The following is a 20248-nucleotide window of genomic DNA, read 5'->3' on the forward strand; positions in this document are numbered from 1 at the left end:
GTTCACTGCCGCCGAGGCCTGGGCGGCGGCTGCTGGGGACCCGAGGGTTGGTTGCTGGTACCATCAGGCCAGCAAGAGAGGTTTACTTCTGCTGTAGTACTGTAGATGCCGGTACCGTCACCTGGTGTCTACTGTCTAACGTCTTCTTGGAGTTGTATTGTACCACTGGTGCCATCACACACTTAGCTCATAGGCACACTTTCAGAATGCTTTGATTTCTTCCAGCTCAGTCATCCAACTTATGCACATCAATGTAATGACCAGTGGGTTGAAGATTCCCAGGAAGTGACATCACAACTTCCAATTAGCCAGTAGCTATGCCCCTCCCGAAAAAGCTTTTGTCCAATGCTAGGCAAACCTTGGCAAGCAGGAAGTTATTCTAAGCTAGCATTGGACAACAGCTTTTTGGGAGGGGCATAGGGTGTCAGACCGCCATTCCGAAACACCTCCATTCCGAAACAGGGTTAAGGTTAGGGTTAGGGTTAGGACTAGCTTTTCAATGATGTACTGTAGCTTTCAAGTTGAGCTTTTTTTTACCATGTTGCTATAGGTGGCTTGACAAAAGCTTTATCCTTACATTTTCAGTGGCCCATCACCATAAAATAGCACAACAGATTAGTTCTGAGTGCACTTTGTCGATCATATCAAAGATCATATTCTCCATATCATCCATTTGTAGCTTTTAGACTGTGTTTTTTATTCAATCAGTCATAACATTCTCTGCCACATTACCAACCGCATTAGAAATAGCTTCAAAGTAGTTGGCTACTTTCAAGTCATCAGCATCTTCACAGTCATCACATCACTTGGTTCTACCACTGGTTTCTGTTGTTCATTCCCACACCAAGTTAATTTACAATCAGTCCTGTATCCTTATGGTATCTCCATGGTCTGTTGGTCGGTTGTATTATTGGTGCAAAAAATATAGTTAAATCATTTTGAGTAGTGGTTTGATTGAGAATTTGTTTTAGATTACATGGTTTATTGTTGTGTTGTAGTAGACAGTAAACCTGCCTTTGGCAGCAATCTGTAGTACATAGCTGCATAGAATGGTTTTAAAGAGAGAAATGATGTAGCAACATATATACAAATTGAAGAAAGGCTTAATCGTGGTAAAATAAAATTACATGAGATTATATGACAATATGTAGTACATTAACAGTGAATTAGTCAGCAGCAGTAGCCTAATGTGGGGGACAATCAATTCAAAGGCAATGACAAAGATGTGCAAAAGCAATGTGTTTGAGGTAGGCAGAATAGCCTACTGTCCAACAACAACAATAACATTTTTCTTGTATATAATATGGAGTTAGTTAGGTAATACTGAGTGACAGGCATATTTGGCAGAATACAGACAACAGCTAGTGCGTGGTTGTTGCCGCATGCACGCATTGTATTTTTGTCCAACTTACCAATCTGTAGGATGGAATGGACTAGAGTATGTTAATACAGTATAACTTATGCAATTGTGGTTGTTTTGTCTCCCTGGTTTTCTATTGAGACATTTAGATCGTGTCAAAGGTCATGTTTCACCTACTGTGCACAGGATCTGACGCACATTTTTACCTGATGGTCAAGATTCAATGTATCCCCTGAGCAAGCAGGCAGGCTCTATTAGCTCAATGGTAAACGTTTCAGTTATTGCGCAGGAAACCAGGTTCAACCGGGGTGGAAGAGGAAAGTACATAGTGCTGCTGTAATCATTTCAATATAGGTTGGCTATTTGAAAATAGCTGATCTATCAACGGAAGCTACCAAAGACTATAAAAATGGGACCCAATGCCTCCCTGCTCTGCACTCAGCATCAAGGGTTGGATTGGCAGATGTGACTTTGCGTTAGGCAGGGGGTAAGTCTCTCTCAGCATCATCTCCAGGGGATGTACTTACATCAAGCTGTCTCACGCTACATAACAGGAGAAAGGCTCCTGTCCTTTGGCCCACATGGCATTACTTTTGTCCGAAAGCTTAAGCTTAGTAGCTACTAAATAGTACATGAGATGCATACAAATTTCAGGGACCCCCACCGAAAACATACTATTTAGTCTGCCAAATCACTTTTCCCTGTCTCGAGACAACCTGTGGTGGTATTTGAACCCTGGATGTGGGGAACGGGTAGTAAGGTTTTTAACACAGTGAGCCACCATGCCCCCGGGTTCAACACTCTATTCTCTGTGCCTTTAGTGTTATTATGGATGTTAGTCTTCAAAACATGCTTTGCCGTAAGCACAAAGAGCACTCCACCCATGGTGGTATTTGAACCCAGATCCTGGGGAACATGTAGCAAGCTTTTTAACACAGTGAGCCACCATGCTCCTTGTTTCATCACACCATTCCTTATGCCTTTATGGTTAGTCTTCAAAACATGCTTGGCAGTAAAGACTATGGCACTGTTGTGGAATTCAATCAAATTCATGACAATGATTTAAAATGTCATTATGTTTTCCGCCACGATCGATGGTACTTGATGAAGTGTGGAATAATTTCAAGATAATCAAATGTTCGGCACCTCCTCTGTACAGTATGTACATGGCAATATAAAGCAAATGTCAACAATGTGTGAAATTACTTTAGTCTATCTACATTAGGGATCAGAAATCACTGCAACTACAACACCTCATTATGTCAACCTTTAAACAACAAATAACAAGAATTTTTCAGACGAACAAAAACAATAAATAATCTATGACCCAAAAATATGCAATGATCCTCTTTGACTTGCCTTTGTTATGTTTCAAACTAAATGTTATCCTTTCTGTTTTGGCGAATTGAAAATCATTTCCAAAGTATTCCACTACAATTTGAGAATTTCATTGTTACAGTACTCAATGACTGGTTTAAATTCACTGACTGGAGATCAAAACGGTCCAAAAAAATTATATCAACCTTGTTCAAGATGGAGGTTGCTGAGTAATGATTCAATAGCATGTGACAATCATTATAATTAATGATCATATTCATTATTATTATTTCATTCTAGCTGCATCCCAATACTTTAGATGTTATTGTCTAATCCAGTCTACAGTATGTTTACATTGCACTTCCTGTGTATGAGGGTATTGTGAGGTCATGCTGGGAGTTGTGTGCTGTTGTTCGCAGTCCTGTATTAAGATTTTAAATGTCAGCTACTACCTGTGTACGTACTACTCTTCAGGGTTTCCTTCAGTGCTGTGTCATATTCATAGAAAGGTCATCTGAGATGAATAGGATCACCATAGTTACGCAGGGGAAAATGGCCTCCAATACTGACTGAAAAGCACGATTGTATCTTTTACAAGGCAACTAAAAGAACATATAAACGGCAGCACAGCGGGAGTTTGTCCCTTCTCCAAAGTGCCCTCTGCACAGCCGAGATAGTATGAATGCAATGGGCCTTCAAAAATGTTGTTACCTTTATCTTCCCTGGACCTGGATAAAAAAAGGCACAATGAAAAGGTCTCTAGGCTGGGTTTTATTCAAGGGGGGAGTCCTGCTGCGTGCACTGCAGCTGAAGATCCTTCTCCAGAAAGCACACACGCAGGGTCACAGAGTAGCAAGCAACCGCGGGAAAAGCAGGAGGCAGATCGGTGCTTGTCAAGCCCCAGCGACAGGCGTCAGCGTTTCCTAAAGACTAGTTTTTCTGGCTGAAGGTACACACTGTCAGGATTCCTTTACAGTACATCTCCATTCTGCTTCTCCTCCTCTGCTCTCTATAGGCTACTGTACCTCAGCTCTTCCTCGCACACAGTGAAGCGTACAGGGGCGGCAGTGGCTCGGGATGTCTAGTGGCTGCTTGGGAATCGGAAGGTTCCCAGTAACCAAACAGACCCATACTGTAAGGGTCAGTTTGGTTACAGATTGGTTACAGATAGATAAAGTAACACTGAGATTTTTATACTGTGTATCACAAGACTGTATTTTGCTTTTTATGTTAATAAAACAGTGGAAACAGTTGCATAGTTGTAGTGGAGACATTTAACTTAATCATCATGGTGACTAAATTATTCATCATCAGGCAGCCTGTTTTTACTTATGAGCTATCAAGTTGCAGCCATTTGTGCTGTTTACATCTAAACCTATGGAATGGTTGAACTAAACTTAAAATTCATTGCTTAAATTAGCTCTAGATTTGGCCTCATCAGTACTGCTCTGTGTTTCAGACAGTGGTGCCTAATTAATAAAAAGAGAAGAAATGTATGATAGTCTGGTATTTTAATGACTTTGAATTAGTTTTCTTTTTCCTTGATATACTTAAAATATGCACCGTTTTGGGTATTCATAATAGCACCATCCTGACTTTGATATTGTTCTTGCAACACAATGTTGGCAATTATTCCAGAAGACTCTCAACTAATTGAATCAATACCTGTTCCAGATTCAATATTTCTGATAGTCACACTCAGTCACAAGGTCAGAAAATGCACTTTATCAAAACTCAACTCACATTTAGTTTTCAAGTTTTTTGTTTGGTGCTTCGTGGTGTGCACAGAGGAGGACGAGGATCGACTTTAGATGAGACAATGAATGAAGGACAAGCTTTTAAATGGTAAAGGTCGATATTTATTTCTCATCACAAATAAAAAGAACCATGCTTACTCATCACAGAAAGAAAAGAAAGAAAAGCGCTCAGTCCATATATCGTTGCCGACCTCACCGTCGGGATGTGGGTTCTTTTTCTTTTTCCAGAATGTGAATAGTAGCACTCTATGAAGATTGAAATTCTTTAAAAAAGAAAAAGAAAAGAAAAGAAATGTCCAAGACACTGTCCACATACCACACCACACCACCCCACCCCCCACCCTCCACTCCCCAACTAGACATCCTCCCACGCCCCCGCCCCACAACCACGTTCACAGCGTTAAGGGTGACTTACACCTAGTCGCGCACGGTGCCACGCACCGAAAAACAGCCGACCCACAAGCTCACGACAGCGCGTTGCTCTGCGAAGCGGTGTGCTTGTAGGCCTGCCATTTTTGGTGCGCAACGCCGCATGCAACCAAGTATAGATCAGGCTTTAATTCGAGTGTTTCAGTCTTCCCCCCCCCCCAGCTCCTAGTCCTCAGAAGTCTTAATGACCTGGAACAGTGTGACGTTGTACAGAACCTGGTGTCCGTTGTTCCAGGTGTAAAGGACCCTCTCCCTGGGGTTGTAGTCCATCATAGAGATGTGGGAGTACTGGTTGTGGAAGGGGATGTCCGTGTACTCGTAGCTGGACGTGTTGGTGTAATAGGCAAAGTAGATCTTGGCGCCGGCCAAGTGGGAGTTGGTGACGTACAGCGTGCCGCAGATCATGAAGGACTCTCCGGCGCTGCGCTTGGGGAAGCCCGTGTCCCAGGTCTGCAGCACCTCCAGGCTCTGGGGCTCCAGGCGGCTGATGACGATGTTCCCGGCGTTGGGGATGGTGGTGTAGACGGCCCAGAGGCCGTTCTCGTCCGCCATGAGGTCGATGTCGGAGGAGCCGCCCCAGGAGTACGGGAAGGTGTTGTTGTAGCCGGCGCCGCTCAGGCTGCGCTGCACCAGCACGCTGCGGGAGCGGAAGTGGTACTTGATGATGATGTTGCTCTGGTACTTGTTGTAGTACAGCGAGCCGTTGTAGACCACGTGGCCCGTGCCGGCCCACGGGTGCGGCAGCAGGTGCTGCACGAAGTTCTGGCCCTTCATGAAGTCGCTCATGGTGCGGTACTCCAGCACGCGCCGGCCCTTGAAGTACCCGTCCATGGACCACACCTGGACAAAGAAGAACAAAGGAGAAATCAACCCCAGTGTGTGGAAATGAGCAGTGGCAGAGAATCTATCGCGGGATATTGTTCCGCAACATCTGAGGATGTTTCATCATAACCTGCAGCGTTGCCCGGAGCAAAGAGTGTACGCCATGTGTACGCGGGGAGTGTGTCACCCATTCGTGAGTGTGTATGCGTGCGTGCATGTGTGAGTGTGAGTGTGTGTGTGTGTGTGTGTGTGTGTGTGTGTGTGTGTGTGTGTGTGTGTGTATCTACACGAGTGCATGCATGCGTCCGTGTGTCCGTGCGTGTGCAGCACTATTGATTTCTACTATATGTGGGAGTGAAGATGTTGCCTGTGCTCTGCAGTCAACCAATGTGTGAGCTCTGTGCCCTTTACAGTCCTAACTTATAGGAAATCAATCCATTTAGCAGCTCTCTTTTTTCCAACTCAAGCACTCTCAATGACTGGAACGGACCATTGATACCCATGGCCCCGGTTCGCCTGCGTGTCCTCCACCATATACCACTGAGTCGCAGCTACGCTTTTTAATTGATTCAATTAAACTGCAGTCGGCTTCGATATTTATTTCGCCCATACATTACAGTTCAATACGTTTCTGTCTGGCTTTGGAGCTTTCTTTCTTCTGTTGCTCTGTCCTCTCCCCTGTCTCCCCTCCTCTCTCCGCCTTCCCAGATACGTGTAGAGCAAATACACTTATCGTCACTGTCGGGCAGAAACCTCGTATCTCCAAGTTTCAAATTCTGTACGTTTCTTCGCGAAGTAAAGCCCTGCTTCATCAGACAAGGCCGTCGCACAAAAAAACCTTGTATGACCAAAGCCGTTCGTTTCGCATTTTTCATTTCAAAAATGATTTAAACTAGTGAAAACGGCCGATCTGCAAGCACACAACGCCTCGCGCCACGAGGCGTTGTGTGCTTGTAGATCTGCTGTTTTCACTAGTTTAAATCATTTTTGAAATGAAAAATGCGAAACGAACGGCTTTGGCCATACAAGGTTTTCACCCGACAACGCCGTTAAGTCAGATTCCCCACAGTGGGAAGGGAGTGCCTGGGGAGCGGAGTGGAGGAGCCCGGCGGTGGTGCAGAGCAGCGGTTGAATTATGGAGAAGGGGCGATTATGGAGCATTAGGCATTGTTTCTCCTCTGCCTTTTAAATGAGTCCCAGTGGATGGGGAGGGGGGGATCCTAACACATTCAGGCCAAGTGTTGTTTTTCTTTCCTTTGCCCATGCAGTCTGTTTTCTGTCAGACTCCCCCAGAGCCAATGACATTTCTCTCCCCTTCCCAAATGTGATCACCATGATTGATATGGTGGGGCTGCTAATATCATATTGGTGATGTGTCTGGCCATTAATGTAACCGGTGATTGATATGAGGGCTGATGTGATCTCGGCGAGCGCGGGGGGGTGATTAAATGCGCCAGATCGGGGGGCTATTTAATCAAAGGAATTGACCTTTGTTGTCGACGAAATCCATTTACTCTGTATGTTACAAGGTGGCGGTGGTGGGGGGGAAAGGGCATCTCCATGACTCCATCTTTCCGATCATCCACATTTCCCCCCATAGCCATGACCGACACTCGTCCCCGGGCGCTGCTTCTTCCAGTTACCTCCTCCAGCAAACCACTCCCCATCCCCTCCCCCCCATACCCATCCCCCACCCCCTCACTGTTTCCCTCCCGGCAGGTGTGTCGCACCAAATTCTGGGCCCTGGGTACAAGGATTCACTGCGGGCCCCCCATGAATGTTCTTCGTAGGGGGAGGGGTTTTAACCCATTTAGACTGGGAATGCATTATTTATCGCTTTAGCTATTGAAAAATAGCAGATATACAAGCTCACAGCGCGGCACCGAGTGCCGCGCTGCAAGCTTGTAGATCTGCTATTTTTGAAAAAGTGTGAACATTTGTGCAAGTCTTTGAATATTTCAGATGCTTCTAAGGTTTTTTGAAAAAACCTATGTTTCCCATCTCAAAATATTTAGTTCCAGGAACCCCCCCAGAAGCTAAATTTGAGTTACAAGTGTTCGCTTACATATATTACATAATAAAATACATATATTCAAAGATTTGCACACATTCTCATGACAGATCTACAAGCTTGCAGCGCGGCACTCAGTGCTGCTCTGTGCTTGTATATCTGCTATTTTTTAATAGCTAAAGTGTAATATAACCAGTAAGACTCCCTAATCGGGAGTTGGTCGCTTATCTCCACAAATATCACAACCTCCACCTCTCACGTCATACGGGTAGCCATAGTTACACCTGGAATGTTGAATCTCCATATATGGAGATAACCTACGCATCACACAAAGTCTGACCTCACCAGCCCATACTTGGGCATGGACGACTTATATCTCCATATACGGAGATGGCCATATATGGAGATACGATGACATCACAGAGTCCACAGCTGATGATGTGGCGTGATGTCATACAATACACAAACAAGCCCTATATAAAGGGGCAATTCTCACCAGGGAAGAGAGCATTGCCTGGAATGTTGAATCTCCATATATGGAGATAACCTACGCATCACACAAAGTCTGACCTCACCAGCCCATACTTGGGCATGGACGACTTATATCTCCATATACGGAGATGGCCATATATGGAGATACGATGACATCACAGAGTCCACAGCTGATGATGTGGCGTGATGTCATACAATAAACAAACAAGCCCTATATACTGATGCGATACGATGACATCACAGAGTCCACAGCTGATGATGTGGCGTGATGTCATACAATAAACAAACAAGCCCTATATACTGATGCGGAGATATGAGCAGGGCAAAGGTGTGACGTGTGACGTGTGACCGACCGACCGACCGACCGACGGACGGCCGGTGGAGGTTTTCATAGTAAACTGCTCCCTGACGGTCGCAATCAAGGCCCCTCCCTCCACCTTGGGCCCTAGTAACTCAGTCCCCCCCCCCCCTTGTGACACCCCTGTCTCCCGGCAGTTCCTCACGTTGAGCCGAGACCCGTGTCATCGGTGGAACCCATTACTGTACCATCTGAGCCACAGAGTTTCATGACACGCCGGCACTCTCGGTAATTACCCAGGTGATTTGGAAAACTTTTAGCCCCCCCCCCCCCCCCCCAAACAAACCCATTCATTTCGTCTCCCGATGATGAAGCAATTAATCAGCCCGGAGTAGCGGCGACAGGAGGGGGACAGGGGCAGAAGGGGAGGAATGCTTTCTGTCGGTGACTCAGCGTTCTCGCCACATCTCTCTCTCTCTGTCTCTCTATCAATATCTCATTGCTCGACGAGGAGCCCCACTCGCTCAGGCACGGCAGTCAATCAGTCACGCAAATCTCACGACAGCCCGGCGGTGAGGGGATGATGGTGGCGGTGAGATTGACAGAGTTTGGGTTATTTTTGTCATTGTACTGCAGCTACACATAACTCTCTGCGGGTGTGTGTTGTGCGGGAACCGTTAGGGGGGAATAATAGTTATGGGGGTATAGGGGATATAGGGGATATACTATATTGTCGTCGTTGTTGGGTGGAAACCTTGTATGTCCAAAACCATTCGTTTTGCATTTATCTTTTTAAAAATGATTTAAACGAGTGAAAACAGCCGATCTACAAGCACACAACGCCTCGCGGTGCGTGGCGTTGTGTGCTTGTAGATCGGCTGTTTTCACTACTTTTGTGCGACGGCCTTGTCTGATGAAGCAGGGCTTTACTTTGCGAAAGAACGTACACATTTGAAACTTGGAGATACGAGGTGTCTGCCCGACAGTGGTGACGATATGTAGGAGGAGACTCACTCTGTTGTCTGAGCTGGGAATCATGGTGTCAGTCATCCAGGAGCCGAACCTTGACCCTGATGCGCGTACCGTGATGGGATTACTGACTCCAGTGAGCTTCCCGCATCCTGGAGGACATAGATACAAAAAGTATGCACACAGGCAAATTAATTTAACTCTGAGAGTGTACAAGTGGAACCAAATAATAATAATAATAATATCTCAGATTTATATAGTGCTTTTCTAAGTACCCAAAGACGCTTTACATGGGGGTGCAAGAGAAAATTATAAAGGATCAAAACACATAAGAAATAAAAGCAATCAGAGTTGTCATAAAACAAGAAAACTAATCTAACACAGACGGAGAAAATGGACCAGTAAAGGATCCAATTGGTTGCAGCAACGGCACCACACAAGGGATCATTTGGGGGCAATCCCCGCCCCACAGTCAGGACTTTGTTAAAGATGGGGTGCCATGATTCCCCCCCCCCCCCCCCCCCAAAACATGATGATCAGGTATTATGATTATACTAGGAGGAAGATCTTTTCCAAAAATGTGTACAGAAAGAGTTAAAAGTGTGTTTTTATGTGGCCACACCCACCAATTCATTAAGTATGCCTGGTCGTCAGGTGGGTGGTGACCCAGCTGAAGTTAGCCACACCCACAGTGTTGGGTGTGTGGTAAAAGGGGACAGGTTGATTTTATGATGTCATTAAATCAGTGTTTTTCGATCAGGTCTTTCGACTCAGAGGCTTTCATCTTTCAGGAAGAAATCAAAAATACACAGAGAAGGCAAATGTGCACATTAAACCACACCTGGTGGTCTATTAGAGTAATGTTAACTCCCTAGACACATACAAAACCAAAATAAAGTACAAAACCACCTCTTTAAGATACAGGCCTACAATTAGTGCAGTTGGATTCGTTTTCATGCCGTTCTGGGAGAGATAGACGCTTGTTTCAGTAATTTGCCAAAACGAATAGGGACGCCGCTCTCAAGTCAGGTCACAAGTGCCGCCTTAATGGAGAGTAAAATTAATAAATAAAACATACTGAAGATCTATTGTATTTTGGTGATTGTTGACTGTATGCATTGTAAAAAATCACACCCGTGTGAAGTGGAGCTGTGTGTGTGTGTGTGTGTGTGTGTGTGTGTGTGTGTGTGTGTGTGTGTGTGTGTGTGTGTGTGTGTGTGTGTGTGTGTGTGTAGATGCAAATGGGCGGGGCCTATTTGGGGAGATGCGTCTTGACCCAAGGAAAAAATATTTGTAATTTTCCGACCTACGGTTCCAGAGTTGTGAGGCAAGTGGTCCGTTATAGCGCCACCATGTGGCCAAGTGGAAATGCTTTTGGGGATTCGTTGAGTATGCCACCCCCGACCTGTGGTTGAAATTCAGTGTTGACTCGACGTTTTGTTTGTGATTTATGGCTATTGTTTGCAAAACGGGCCCCTCCCGCTAACTTTGGAAGCCCGTTACGAACGAACGGAATGGACTATCGCAATATCCCTTGAGTATGTTCATTGCATGGGTTCATAGATCATGTGTACCGTTTTTTGTGCAATTTGAAGAAAATATGTAGGAAAAGGAGCAAAAAGTGTGTTTTGGAGAAAATTCAAGATGGCGGAAAATCTATCCTGGCGCAAATGGGCGTGGCCTATATGGGGAGATGCGTCTTGACCCAAGGAATCCAGGGGAAAAGGAATTTTAATTTTCCGATCTACGGTTCAAGAGTTACGGGGGAAAACGTAAAGTGGGCCGTTATAGCGCCACCATGAGGCCGAGTGATGTAATTATTTTTCGATTCATTCTTAAAATCATTATGAATCTCCTCTCCGAGGTTTGAAACTGTAGCCCCTATGGTTTGCGAGAAAAAAAATAATTGAATGTGAGTTTTTGCCATTCCCATTATAAGTCAATGGGGAAAATTAATTCACTAATAAATTAATATCAATTAAACTATTGAACCTTTCTCTTAGCAAGTTACTAGCCGACTATTCCCGAGTAAGCCGGTCGATTTGACATATGGCGCGAGTGTGTGGTGGCAAAACTGTGGGACTAGTAGCGTGCCGAAGTTTAGGAAGTTCAGGCTACATACAGACACACACACACACACACACACACACAGACCCACAAAGCCACGCATAGGGAGCCTGTGCTTCACACAGCTCCAAAAAGAATCAGCCTCAAATACTATGTTAGGTGCTGACTGAGGAACTGTCCATGGTTCTGGAATCGTCACTCACTCACTAACCTTGTGTCACCAGGCTCTGCACACAAAGCATGGTCTTTGTTCAACATTGACCAAAGTGATGATCTAGTCTAAAAGTCTGTTTTCTGTATCTGGTAATTAAATTAGCCCACGCATACACGCATTGTTTCCGTATCCCATTATACCAGATCAGCAACCTGCAAAGCAGCTTGATCCCAGTCTACTCACTCTCGCCGTGGATGTTTCATATCTTGCACTGCAGAGGTGTGACAAGTTACATTAATTTGATTTGATCACTGTTTGTGTTTTCTGTATGGCTGACAACTTTCTTTATGATTATGTGTTTGAAGTTTGAAGTAGGCATAAGAAGTGTTTTTACGCCTCAACGTGTCAGTGCTTTGATTGATAGCCTAATTTGATCGTGTTTCATTTTACTTATTGTTTGTTGTTGTCGGTGCATAAATAAAACATTGTTTTTTGGTGCATCATTGTATTTATGATAACATAACGTACAAGAGAATTTATTACAGCCTATCTAGGGGTGTTCACAATATACATACAGCTGATCATTGTCTGGGAAGGCCCCCGAGGGTCTAAATGAGATCCCTTTGGTTCCATTTGTACTCTCTCAGTTAGAGTTAGACTTTACTGTGTTGTTATGTGCCCCAGAGGACCTATAAATGCATAATGGTGTACACGTACGTGAACACAGTACAGTATTGGCTGCGAATTAGATATATCTGTTAGCATTTATGGCTACACCATGCTTTTTCGTGCAGCCATTTAATTTGATGGCAAAAAGCAACAGAAAAATGTTAATCACCACAAGGCTTTTCTGCTAAATCAGCAGATTACGCGTGTAGGGTTTTTGTCAAATCATCAATTTGACCCTGCATATTAGAAGAGATTATTTATTCAGTGACTCTGGGCCAATTATTGTGCTTAATTTATGCAGCGAATTCAAGCACGAGCAGATTACCGGTATAGTCATCTCTCAGGCAAGATGTATTGGAAAGAGGTACCTGTTTGGTGAGAGTGATACTTGGTCATTGATAATAAAATGAATTTTCTAAAATTCTAAACATGTGGACATGCGTGCGCAACAGTGTTGATGTTGATTTTGACAGCAAGTAGTTTTAGTCATAGTCTTTTGAATTTTGTAGTCATATTTTAGTAATCTGAAATGTTTTACTTTTAGACTAGTTTTAGTCAACTAAATCTACAGTTGATTTGGTCGACTAAAATGTATCTTAGCAGCCGGTGATAGTGACGTAATGTCTGGTTTATACTCAGCTCACAGCGCGTCGCAGCGTGACACCTGCACACAACTAAACATGAAATGACTTGTCTTTTAGTTCTATTAGATCTCCACTAGTCTCTCCCTAAACATGTCGTTTTTACTTTGTTGACAAAATTGTCTATATAATCTATTTAGTCATCGTTATTTATCTTATTTAGTTTTTGTCAGTGATAAAAGGTAGTCGACGAACATTTTTCATTATAGTTTTAGTCAACGAAAACATAGGTAAACCTGGGTAAACTTAGGTAAAAGTATCAATACTGCAATGTAGAAACACTCATTTACAATTTAAAGTCTGGCATTCAAAATGTACAGTACTTGAGTAAAACTACAAAAGTATTGGCATAAGGACAACTTTGTTTTTTTACAACAAGGGTACATAGATTAGAGAAAAGAAAAGATGAGTGTAACAATGTTTTCATTTACTGCTTTCTATCGTTTTAGCGATTTTATGATATTGATTTCAGTGGTTGGGGGCATGCATGCAAGTGGCTATGTATTTTTAGACACAATAAGCCCACAATCCTTCATGGGCAGATGTGATTTATGGGGGCTAGTAGTGTTACTGTAAATAGTAATAAAGAAATCGCCGGCTTAATGAGGCACAGCTTGCGTAGCTAGTTCATGCAGACAACTCAGGGGGCGTGCCTCCCTGATCAGGTCATCAGTCACATGATTTCTTCACCTGATCAGGGCGGGTATTTAAATCCCTCTGCCTACTGCTTCATTCTGGCTTTTCTCCTGGCTGTGCATAGCCTCGTACCCGCCCCTCTTCCAGAAACCATTTCATATCCTCCTGGAGAACGGAAGTTGGTCGTTTACTAGGCTAGGCTGTGCAGCCACAGACATAAAAAGGTAGACGCCTCTTCCGGCTCTCTGGTACCCGTCTCGCCTTGGTGGGCATTTTTGATTGACAGGCTTGGAATTCTTCAATAGTCAATAGAATCACTAAAACAATAGAAAGCAGTAAATAAAAACATTTTCATCTTTTCTTTTCTCTAATTAGAATCTAAAATATGAACCCTTGTAAAAAAAAGTACCAAAGTACCAAAAGTAATTTCAAGTTTTCAAATGTATAACAATCTTTTAAAATAACAGATATACAAGCTCACAAAATGCATCGCAAAGCATTGCACGCAGATCTGCTTGTAAAACGGCTATTTTCAAATGGCCGAAATGTATATGGGTTGAAGTAAATGTTACTTAGTTACTTTACACCACTGGTTCTCAAATTATTTCGGGGGGTCCCCAGATGATTAACTTAATGTGCAACATTGTTTTCTCTCTCAACAGTAAACAAACCAACATAAAGTTTAAGTATATAGAGGGTATCTGCACATTTCTAAAGTGACAATTTAAGGACTTTTTAATACCTCGCGTTGCGAGGCGTTGTGAGCATGTAGATCTGCTATTTTCACAATAGAACCGTGTTATACAAAATGTAATGCCTCAACTCTTAGTTAACTGGGGGGATCCCCAGTTAAAATATGATTGTTTTGGGGGTCGCGGCCTGAAAAGGTTGAGAACCCCTGCTTTACAGCACTGGTGCTTACCTAGTTTCTGCATGCAGGAGTGCAGCCTGGTCTCCAGGAGCAGGACCCTCTGGCGGAGCTCCTCGTAGTCGTATGCTCCCATCTCCTCCTGGATGGCCATCAGCACCAGAGACAGGTTCCTCACCTCCTCCCGCAGGCGCAGGATCATCTTGGCGTCCGCCTTGTACTGCTCCAGCACTGGCAGCAGGGGGAGCAGCTGGGTCACCTTGTCCTTCAACTCCTTGGCGTCCCCATGTCACCCCAAAGAAAGAAACATTTTCGTTAGGGGGACAAATGTGGATCAAACTCAGGGGCGTCAATAAGCCCTATTCACGGCCCGCCCACTCAGCAAATTTCTCAGTAACTTCCTGGTGCTGAGGTCAGTTTAGAAGGGGAAACTATAACAGAAATAGCTGGACTTAAAGCCAACAAATTATTATTTCGAACGGTAAAGTAAATTATAACGCTTTGTGCCTTTTACAATCTTGTGTTCTTGTTCATGCTAGCCGTATTTTATACTGTACTATTCGGAAATTGCATTAAATTTGCGATTTCTGCTTAGCAGGGTTTTACCCCTTCAAAACGTGACTTGGGCGGGCCGTGAATAGGGCTTATTGGGTATGGCAGGGGTATGCAGCTGCCATACCCTGTGTCCAGGGGGGGAAATAAAAGTTACCTTTAAATATAAATCCATGAATGTCTCTTTGACTATCTGTATTATGTTGTTAAATGACAGTAAAATAACTACAAAATGTAACAAAATGGTCACGTTAACAAGGTATTGTGGCACGTTTACTACCATGCCAAGTTTAGCTGCACTAGAACAACCATTCCAGGCTGCCATATCCAGCCCAAGAAACCGTAGAAACGGGGGGAAATAGAATGTACTTCTTAAGGTATGGCAACATGACTGGTGTCTGACACCAGTCATGTTGCCATACCTTAGCTTTTTCTGAACTGACGCCACTGATCAAACTCCGAGTGAGCAAAGACAAATACTGACTGAGATATAAATAAGAAAGAGAGGTCGCGACATCAGCAATGGGTTTTCTCAGTGGAGAGCATACTCTGATGAAGACTCATAGCCGAAACACGTAATAAAAAAGTGGAAAGGTCCTCCTTTGATTTTAATTTTGGATGTGCTACCTTTTTTGATTTTCCTATTCCTATTTTTATGAATACTGAGGTAATGTTGAGCACATGTTGGACGTTGAGGGGAGGGGGGGGGGGGGGGGGGGGGATTGAGTAATTGGGCCAGCATTCCTGTATCCCAGAGGTCAGCAACCTTTTTGACATGAAGTACCATGCTTTTATTTTCTTGATAGTCAGCATGCCATATCAACATTAATTCTACAAATGCCTTCTAAACCAATAGTTCTTTCAAGATCTTTCATGAATAGCAGATGTACAAGCTCACAGCGACGCACTGTGAGGTTGTACATCTGTTATTTTCTAATAGACTCAGAGTTTGAATGACTGTATGTGCAGGATGTAATTTGCATACAGATGTGAGGGGACTATTTTTTTTTTTTTTTTTTTAATGTTTTCTCTTTCTCGCACTTATAGAGTGCCTGGGGTTGCCTAACCCTGTGTATCCAATTCCCATCATCATAAAGGCTGATATACTGTTAGTAAACCTCATTGTATGATGTTGTCCTGTGCCAGAAATAGCCGATCAACAAGCTCACACAACGCATCGTGTTTTGCCGCGCGGGGCTCCAATGCGCAACAAATTGTAAATTAGGCTTCATTGTCTGTAGGTGTCGGCTGCATCTGCCCCAGCCTAATCTTTCTACAGTAGCCTCCTCAGACAGGACTAGCAGTCGGAGACCCAGGCTGCCTGCTGTTGGAAGGTATATCAATAAAGCAGGTGTATCAATAAAGTCCGGTCGCCACAGGAGGGGCTGTTTCCTCCTTGTTAAAACCCATTGAGGCCTAGAATTATTGAACGCTTTAACCAGTGAAAAATAGCAGATATACAAGCTCACAGCGCTGCACCGAGTGCCGCGCTGCGAGCTTGTAGATCTGCTATTTTTGAAAAAGTCGCGAAAATGATGTGTGCAAATCTTTGAATATATGTATTTTCAAAGCAAACGTTTGTAACTCAAATTTTCCTTCTGGGTGGTCCCTGCTGGAACTAGATATTTTGAGATGGGGGTCCGTGGCCAAATACATATCATGTTGGGGGTCCTTCACATGAAAAGGTTTGAGAACCACTGAAATAGTAGTCTCTCAAGAACAGGCTAACCCTAACCCAGTTAAGGGAAAAGGACCTTTTTTTTGACGATGGCTGGCCAGATTGCTGACATAGAAACGTAGGGTTTTTCAAAAAACCTTAGAAGGATTCAAAAGACACTTATAGAATCGGGTCAAAATTAAAATTTTCACGATTTTTCAAAAATATCAGATCTACAAGCTCGCAGCGCGGCACTCGGTGCCGCGCTGTGAGCTTGTATATCTGCTATTTTTCATTAGTCTGTTAAAGCATAAAATAATGATACACAATGTGTACCCGTTCTGAACGGGTTAAGGTTTATCGTGAATGCGGTGATGGAGCAGCTCTCAGCCTCGCAGCGCCCGCATCATAAATCTCATTTTCCCCTTTCAAGCCGCGAAAATTCACACTCGTTAATCTCCCACGCTCTGCCATCGGCGACTTTGAGCTGCGTACATTCATCAGCCATCCTAGCAGCAGTCAAGTCCTGCATTTTAGACTTGTGGCCTTTTTTTTCTCTTTATTGGATCACGGAGTCGCATTCCGGGCGCCTGCCCGGAACAGATGTACATCGCTCTGCATATGTTAAGTCATCGCTGGCTTTATTGATGAATGGACTAATCTCATCAACATGTTCATTACCCCCCTTTCCAATGGCTTTAATAAAATGCAGAGAGTGCAAAACGCGGCCTCTCGTTCCCATCCCTTAGCCGAGGCCATGCGGGTCCCAGCGGTAAGGAACACTTAGCATTTATCAAGGTATACTTTTAATCAAACTATTTTATGCTCCATCTCATATTTGGGAGGGCGTGAGGAATGTGGAGGAAGGCCAAACACGACAGCCCACTGAGAGGAAGACAAAAAGGCTCACAGATAATGGTGGCTGCACCTAGCTTGTAGAGATACTGTAGCTCGGAGATAAAAGTGAATATATGTGGCTATTAACCCGATATCTGGCTGCAGAATGTTAAATTTACAGTATAGGGAGAGAGCTGCAGAGAAGACGAGAACGAGAGGGAAGGATGGAGAAACACCGACAAAAAAGCTCCACTTGCCTTACGTCTAGGGGTTTAATAATTCAGGTGCATGATGTGAATTTGTTCAAATTGCCTCTGCGCAATGACTCAATTACACAGAGATAGTTGGAAAATTGATTGCGTATGTTTATGTGGTACACTATGGAGAGCCATACAAAGTTTTATGACCTGTGAAGACAGCGAGATTGCAGTACATTAAATCTGGCAAAAGTTTGTTGTGCCCGTGGAGTGCAGCAAAAAACCTTGGACACATTTTTGGTTGGTTAATATATATCTGGTGGTTGGCTCTCATCAACCAGTGTATAATGTTAGCTCATTATTTTAATGCTTTAACTTTTGAAAAATAGCAGATATACAAGCTCACAGCGCGGCACCGAGTGCTGCGCTGCGAGCTTGTAGATCTGCTATTAAAATCATGAAAATTTGAATTTTGACCTGATTCTATAAGCGTCTTTTGAATCCTTCTAATATTTTTTGAAAAACCCTATGTTTCTATGTCAGCAATCTGGCTCACCATCGTCAAAGAAAAGGACCATTTCACTTAACTGGAGCTCACTTAGTCGGTTCTTGAGAGACTACTATGTCAGTGGTGCTCGAACATTTTCATTTGAAGGACCCCCAAAATGATATTTATTTGGCCATGGACCCCCATCTCAAAATATATAGTTCCAGGAACCACCCAGAAGCAACATTTTAGTTACAATCGTTCGCTTTGAAAATACATATATTCAAGAATTTGCACACATTTTCACGACATTTTCACATTTTCAGAAAAAAAGCAGATCTACAAGCTCGCAGCACGGCACTCGGTGCCGCGCTGTGAGCTTGTATATCTGCTATTTTTCTATAGCCAAAGCATTAAATAATTCTTCTAGGCCTAAATGGGTTTTAAAAAAAAAGGAAGGGGTCGTGGAGAGAGAAACCCACAGGATCATTTTGTATTAAAAAATAATCCCATTCCATTGAAGTTGGAACTCATCACAGTGCAAAATAATGTCCATGTATGTGATACCAAATTATAATATCGGGCAAGATCTCTGCATCTCTCTGGCATTTGCCTGGATAATAATGATGTCAGAGCAACATGGCAGCGCCCCCACACATGAACGGTGTGTGAGGCCCTATAAAGTACTCATAGGACATAGGCTATTAGCAGCCTATTCTTAGGCAATTATAATTGCTTATTATTTGTTCGATGGACCTGGCTCTCAGAAGGGCATACGCAAGCCTCGAATCGGTACAACACTGATGTGGGGCAATGCATCACAAATTTCACAATACAACGCGATGCGAGCTTGCAGAGCTGCTATTTTTGAGCTGTGCTCCTGGAAGGAACTAAGCTCCAACATCTGGCTTTGTCCATTCGTCCAAAGTTTGTTGTACGCCCAGGGTCACACTGGCCAAGCTTCACAGGACACGCAATGAAATTAACTCATAAGTAGCACCGCTCACATGCTCCTATTCTGGTCAAATGTTAGCCTATATAATGACAAGCCCAGTATATAGGGACACTAGTTTTCATGTGGTTAAACAGATTGCAGTTGTTATCCATTGAACTGAGCCATAGTTAAATTAAAGATGCAAGACACTTCCTCACTCTGCTCTGTGATATTACATTGAGTGCTGGTGGCCAGGAGATACAACAGTTTATTGGCGGGACCGCAACAGCAGGCATTATAAATGGGTCTTTGACTGATAGACTGAATCACTGATGAACTTACACTAATGGACGGCCGGTTATGAACTAGCCAATCGCAGAGCAATCCTCCCTCCATGCTAGTATGGGCCAGTTGGCTTATTGCAGAGCAATCATCCCTCCAGGCTATGGGATGTACAGTACGCTCAGAATCAGGGACCTTGCAGGAGATTTTTTACAGTCAAATAAAAGTCCAAATGAAATAATGAATTGCCTTCTCCATAAGCACCAGCATGATTGATGGAGCTCTACTGGGGATATTTATTTGTGTGCTGATGCATCTTTGACCGTCACAGAGGCCTTTGTGGAGCTGGTGTTGAGGCATTATGTTCAGTAGCAAAAGCCTGAAAATGGACAATGCCGATGTAGTAATCAAGTTCAGTTCTTGCCTTGAAAAAGACTGTGAAGGTCGAAACATGTTGGTTTTAAAGAAATAAACTTTGTTTTAACTTTAAGTTCCTCTACTCCTGACTCTGAGTGCTCGGATCCCCTTGTCCTTTTTTAACAGTGTTTTCCCACTGATCCTGGCAGCACCACTTACTTTTTAAGATGTTTTTTATCTCCATTGAGCACCCGGTTGTTCTCTGTTTTTGCCTAGTAATCAAAGTTGTTTAGTGATTACAAAATCTTAACTCAACAGTGGTTCTTTCACTGCTTGTAGTTCAATGTAATTCATCCCCATGCATGCAGGCATCATCTGACGAGTAGCTTCTGAGCAGTCACACTACATTAAACCTATCGTGATGCCAGCTAGTTTCACTTGAGTAGCTACTAGTC

At 43.6% G+C, this 20248-nt stretch overlaps 1 protein-coding gene across 2 annotated transcripts in view; it reads right to left on the minus strand.

The window, feature by feature from the left end:
- Positions 1-5028: 5028 nt before the first annotated feature.
- olfm2a (olfactomedin 2a) overlaps positions 5029-20248 on the minus strand; it is a gene marked incomplete at both ends in the record, with an annotated part of 68830 nt that continues 53610 nt past the window's right edge. For both annotated transcript variants that reach the window (XM_080724657.1, XM_080724656.1), the window contains 3 exons: positions 5029-5703; positions 9501-9607; positions 14545-14764. In XM_080724657.1, the coding sequence (XP_080580783.1) occupies positions 5029-5703; positions 9501-9607; positions 14545-14764 (1002 nt within the window). The remainder of the gene's footprint in view (positions 5704-9500; positions 9608-14544; positions 14765-20248) is intronic.

Source organism: Nannobrachium achirus (genome assembly GCF_963921795.1).
Source record: "Nannobrachium achirus genome assembly, chromosome: 4".
In the NCBI taxonomy this organism is placed as follows: Eukaryota; Metazoa; Chordata; class Actinopteri; order Myctophiformes; family Myctophidae; genus Nannobrachium; species Nannobrachium achirus.